Source organism: Temnothorax curvispinosus, unplaced genomic scaffold (assembly GCF_003070985.1).
Source record: "Temnothorax curvispinosus isolate PA1 unplaced genomic scaffold, ASM307098v1 QBEX01016493.1, whole genome shotgun sequence".
NCBI classification, from domain to species: domain Eukaryota; kingdom Metazoa; phylum Arthropoda; class Insecta; order Hymenoptera; family Formicidae; genus Temnothorax; species Temnothorax curvispinosus.
The window spans coordinates 1-4,875 of NW_020226273.1; the positions used below are offsets into that span (position 1 = coordinate 1).

Consider the following 4,875-nt stretch of genomic DNA (forward strand, 5'->3'; position numbering starts at 1 on the left):
ACTCACAAATTGAATTGAATGGCAGTTGATCGAAACGATCTAAGCAAGAAGCCAAACAAAGATCTTGTAGCACATTAAAATTCAATTCTTGTGCCAGTAACCAAATTTTAATCGCATATTTTGGTGACTTATAGTGTTTGTCAAGTTTGTTGGTTATATCTTCTGTTAATTCATCTGCTCCAAATAGAACGCTTAATTCCAACAGATTTAAGAAATGATCAAGCATGTCGTCAAAATCATAACTTGTCGCAGATGTAAATACAATTTTGTCATGATGAATCCAATCAATGAAACCCTACAAAATTATTATGACTCTATATCGGTTGCACAATAAGACTATTCATGCTGATAAAACGCAATACAATTTTAATATACATTTGTTTATTAAAAACATGCATTTTATTGAGAATTTTCATATAACAAATCCTTTACACAAGAAACAAAAAAACAATGTTTTGTACGCTCAAAAAGCGACTTTTTCTGTGAACACAGCCAAGAATTAGATAAATCTTCTCACTTGCAGCACAATTGAGGAAATATCATAGTTGATAACGTGTTCTGTCTGTCCATATTCTAGAAAGTTCGTGGACAAAAGCGCAGCAAAATACTGATTCTTGTCGATCAGTTTTTGTTTGTCAACCTCGAATCGTTCTTCTTTAAGAATCAATGTTACTGTGTCGCGCGGTTTTCCCCTTTCATTGCTGTTATTTTCCATTCTAAAACAATACGTGTTATCAATGCGATAAATGTCCGTTTAAATATGCTCTTTGAAGTAAACGCAATAACAATTGCAATAACATTTACTTACTTTCCATTCATATGTTTCTCATCTTCCTACATATATGGCACCACGTACCACGTGCTCAGTAGCACCACGTGCTCAACTCTACTGACGCTACTCTTGGCTGCTGCACTCTTGCACACAGGATGCGCAAACGGTTGCCGCGTGGCAAGAAGCGACGTGGCCAATCAGTGTGCCTTTTTTTTGGTGAAAACCAAAAACCAAAAACTTATTGGCTACTGCGTCGTTTCTTGCCTCGACAAGCGCTTCCTGTGTGCAGGAGCCATATATCATACTTACAATTATCATATAGTCATACTACAAAGTATTGAAAGCACTTGGAATTTTAATAAACTAAAATTGTATATACAGTGGAAGAAAAGGAAAAAGGTAGAAAAATATACGCATTCTAGGTGAGATCAAATGGATTTAATTTATTATCGATTTAATAAGGGGTAGCGAGGATTTTACTACTCCAACCGGAGCTGTGTTTCAAGTCAGAAAAATTTAGTCGGCGCGCAGTCAAGGTCGGAAAATATGTAAAATAAAAATAAAAATAAAAACTTTCGCGCATCATTTACTGCGCTTGGTTCTTAGTTAGCCCGTTTTTTATAATATCATCGTTAGTGCTTTTATAATATCATAGTTAAAACAATTTACTCTCTTCTTATGTATTATAAATCAAATATTTTTAAATATTTTTTATGTTTAAACACAGTGTAAAGAAATGTACGTACACAATGTAAATAAAATAAAGGTAGATGATTTTAAAATTTTGACGCTGTTTTTGTTATTAGAAAGATTCAGTCAGACAAACATTAAAAAAAAACGGAATCAAAATCATCGTAAATGTCTGTGAAAAGAAGTCCGAGTAGTGTACTCGAATTTTCTGTTAACAATAATCTGAGTCTGTATTTTATAATTCTCAATTTACACTATAATGTCCTGTTTTTCTTCTGCGAGCAACAGATCAAAGTCGCGCAATTCCGCGAGCAACTCAACGCGGCGCGTTGTGAACTTAGGGCCTCTTCGACCAAACACCGATTAACTTAATCGTTGATTAGTCCATTGGAAATGATCAATCGCAGTTGCTCATTAAACAGATTGACAAATACGATTGGTCATTTCCAATAGACTAATCAACGATTAAGTTAATCGGAGCTTGGTCGAAGTGACCCTTTTAGTGATGAGCGTTCTCAATTTGATTTTCAGAAAATTGATCTCTTTCCTCCAAAAATCGTTTTTTATATCGATTCTTCTCTATTTGATTTTTGTACGAATCGATTCCTTCAAGAGAATCGATTTTCGATCTGTTATAATATATGCTTCTTTATGAAATTTTGTTTAATGAAGATCTCACCCTGAGATCAACATTTGATATTATATTTGATATAACATTGAATATTGTTTTAAGTTTGTGTATTTTAGACGACTATATAAATGATAATAAATTTGGCTGTAAACGCACACAAAAGTTACTATCAAGGATCTGAAATTTCAACCAATCGAAATCCTAGTTACTGCTTCAACCGAAGGCTGAAACTGAGTTCAAAGTTGAACATAATGATAAGACAAGAATTTAAAGAAATAATCGAGATGTTAATATTTATTATTTTTTAATTTTTGACTTATATTTGTAAATGATTTTAACATTCTGTTTATTCTATTACTTATCTATTTATTCTTATTTATCTAATAATTAAGCAAATTTTAATTGCAATTCTTGGTGGCGTAAAATAATGTCTCTCAGGCTTTTGTTGGTTAAATCTTCAACTAATAAGTGTTGTAAGGTATCTGCTGCAAATAGAACACTTAATTCCAGCAAACTTAAGAGACAATCAAGCTCTTCAAAACCATAACTTGTCACAGATGTAAATAAAATTCTATCATGGTGAATCCAATCAATAAAATTCTACAAAATTATTATAACTCTATTTTGGTTGCACAATGAGATTATTCATGCCGATAAAACCCGACAATTTTAATATACAATTTCAATATACATTTTTGTTTGTTAAAAACTTGCATTTTATATATTAATAATTTTGATATTATATCCGTTATAAATCCGTTACACATAAAAAAAACAATGTTTTATACGCTTAAAAATCAACTTTCTGTGACCACAACCAAGAATCCTCTAACCTGCAGCAAAATCGAGAAAATATCATAATTAATAACGTGGTTCTGTCTGTTCATATTCTAGAAAGTTCGCGGACCAAAGCGCAGCAAAATACTGCTGTTATCGATCAATTTTTGCTTCTCAACTACGAATCGCTCCTCTCTTGTTTCGCTTAGTTTCCTTTTTTTATTGCTGTTATTTTTCGTTTTTAAAACCGCACGTGTTATTATATCAATAAATATGCATTTAAATATGCTCGCTGAGATAAAAGTAAAATTGTAAAATTTAAAATAGTGTTAAATAGAAGTCGGTTAGGATGCGATGTAATGAGTCGACGTACACAAAAATGAATAAGCGAGGATTATTGAAAGTTAGACTAGGTAGGGGGAAGTCTTCGCATTTTGAACAAAGGCAGGGATAGAGAATACAAAATAGAGTTGAGTCACAGAGAAGTAGACATAGAATTTGAGATGAAAATAAGGTGCGCGTAAAGAGAAAAAGAATCGTATGGAATCAATCATTGGGAAAGTAGTTAAGGCCTCATAATTAATTGTAAGGGTGAGAGATTGTTTACGAATACATTGCACCTCAAGAAGAATGCTGTCACGACTAAAAAATTTCAATTTTGAGTTAAGCCCATAAAGAGTATTCCTACGTCCTATAATATAATATTACAAGTCTACATGCAAAATCCGCTGCAGGGGTCAGAAGTGTCGTTATTCTTTTAAACTAAAATCTAGATTGGAAGAGGCTGTAAGGGTTACACGCGGATCCAGATGTGTTTAAATATTATATTGATTTATTTCTCAAAATCCAAATTCCAAACATTTCGGCTCCTGTCCGAACCATCTTCAGTGGTATAATGTTAACAACAATATATAATAAAATGTTCTCCTTAACAATATGGTGAGTTTACTGTTTCCAAGTTTTACAGAAACCTAGTGAGACTACAAGGTCCAAATCTGTAAAGTAATTAAGGAGTAACATCCTTGTCTTAATTAGAATTCTAAAATAACTCACCAAGTAGTCTGGAGAACGAATACATCGTAAAGTCAAATAAAAATGGTATGAACATATGGCAAAGGAATGATCTGTACAAAGAGATCTGTACGAGATCCTGTCGACACGACGCACAACACAAAAATAATTATTATTGTCGTTAACATTATACCACTGAAGATGACTCGGACAGGAGCCGAAACGTTTGGAATTTGGATTTTGAGAAATAAATCATTATAATATTTAAACGCATCTGGATCCGCGTGTAACCCTTACAGCCTCTTTCAATCTATATTTGAATTTCGAGGATCTTTATATTATTACATTTTATTGAATCTTTTAAACTAGTTTTGTTGCGGTTTCCTGGATGTAGTTTCAAGGATGATATAGTGTCATAAATAAATTAACAAGTGAATCGCAACAGACTTCTTCAAGAAACGGTATAAGTTTATTATAACAAAATATCGTAATTGCGCGTTAGTTATTATCTCTACAATTCAAACAAATTAAATTAAATTTGTTTTTTTCTCTCTCCTGAAATCTGTGAATTTTTTAGTTGTGACATTATTTTTCTCGGGGTACGATATGTTGTTAAATCGTTTAATAAAACTTTAAAACTTTGTTACTTTAAAGATTGCTTGTTTTATTCTGACACATAACCAGGCTTGCAGACTTAAAAACTTTACACAATTGAATCATTTGCTTTTCATTTATTCCTCTCTCATCTACCTATATTACGTATAATTCCGTAGCGATACAACATCCTTATAGTCTAGTCGCCAAGTCGATTGATCATTTTTTTGAGGTTGATAGCTTAAGTTAATGTTTTTTGGGTCGTAGAACAAGAATCTGTAAATAGTTTTTTCGTAAGTCGATGCAATAAAAAGTTATTAACAATTTTTATTTGTTTAAATTGACCTAGCGATCAAACTTGTCTTGTAGTAAAATTGAGCGCGAGCGCGCATGCCTAGGA

The 4,875-nt window shown here is 32.3% G+C and overlaps 1 protein-coding gene across 1 annotated transcript; it reads right to left on the bottom strand.

Moving 5' to 3' along the window:
• Window positions 1-6: 6 nt before the first annotated feature.
• LOC112466697 lies at window positions 7-819 on the bottom strand (the record flags this gene model as incomplete). The annotated part of the gene is made up of 3 exons (XM_025034932.1): window positions 809-819; window positions 518-716; window positions 7-295 (listed from the first exon to the last, which is right to left on the bottom strand). Coding segments are annotated over exons 1-3 (499 nt in total), but the record flags the coding sequence as incomplete, so codon positions are not given.
• Window positions 820-4,875: the final 4,056 nt, after the last annotated feature.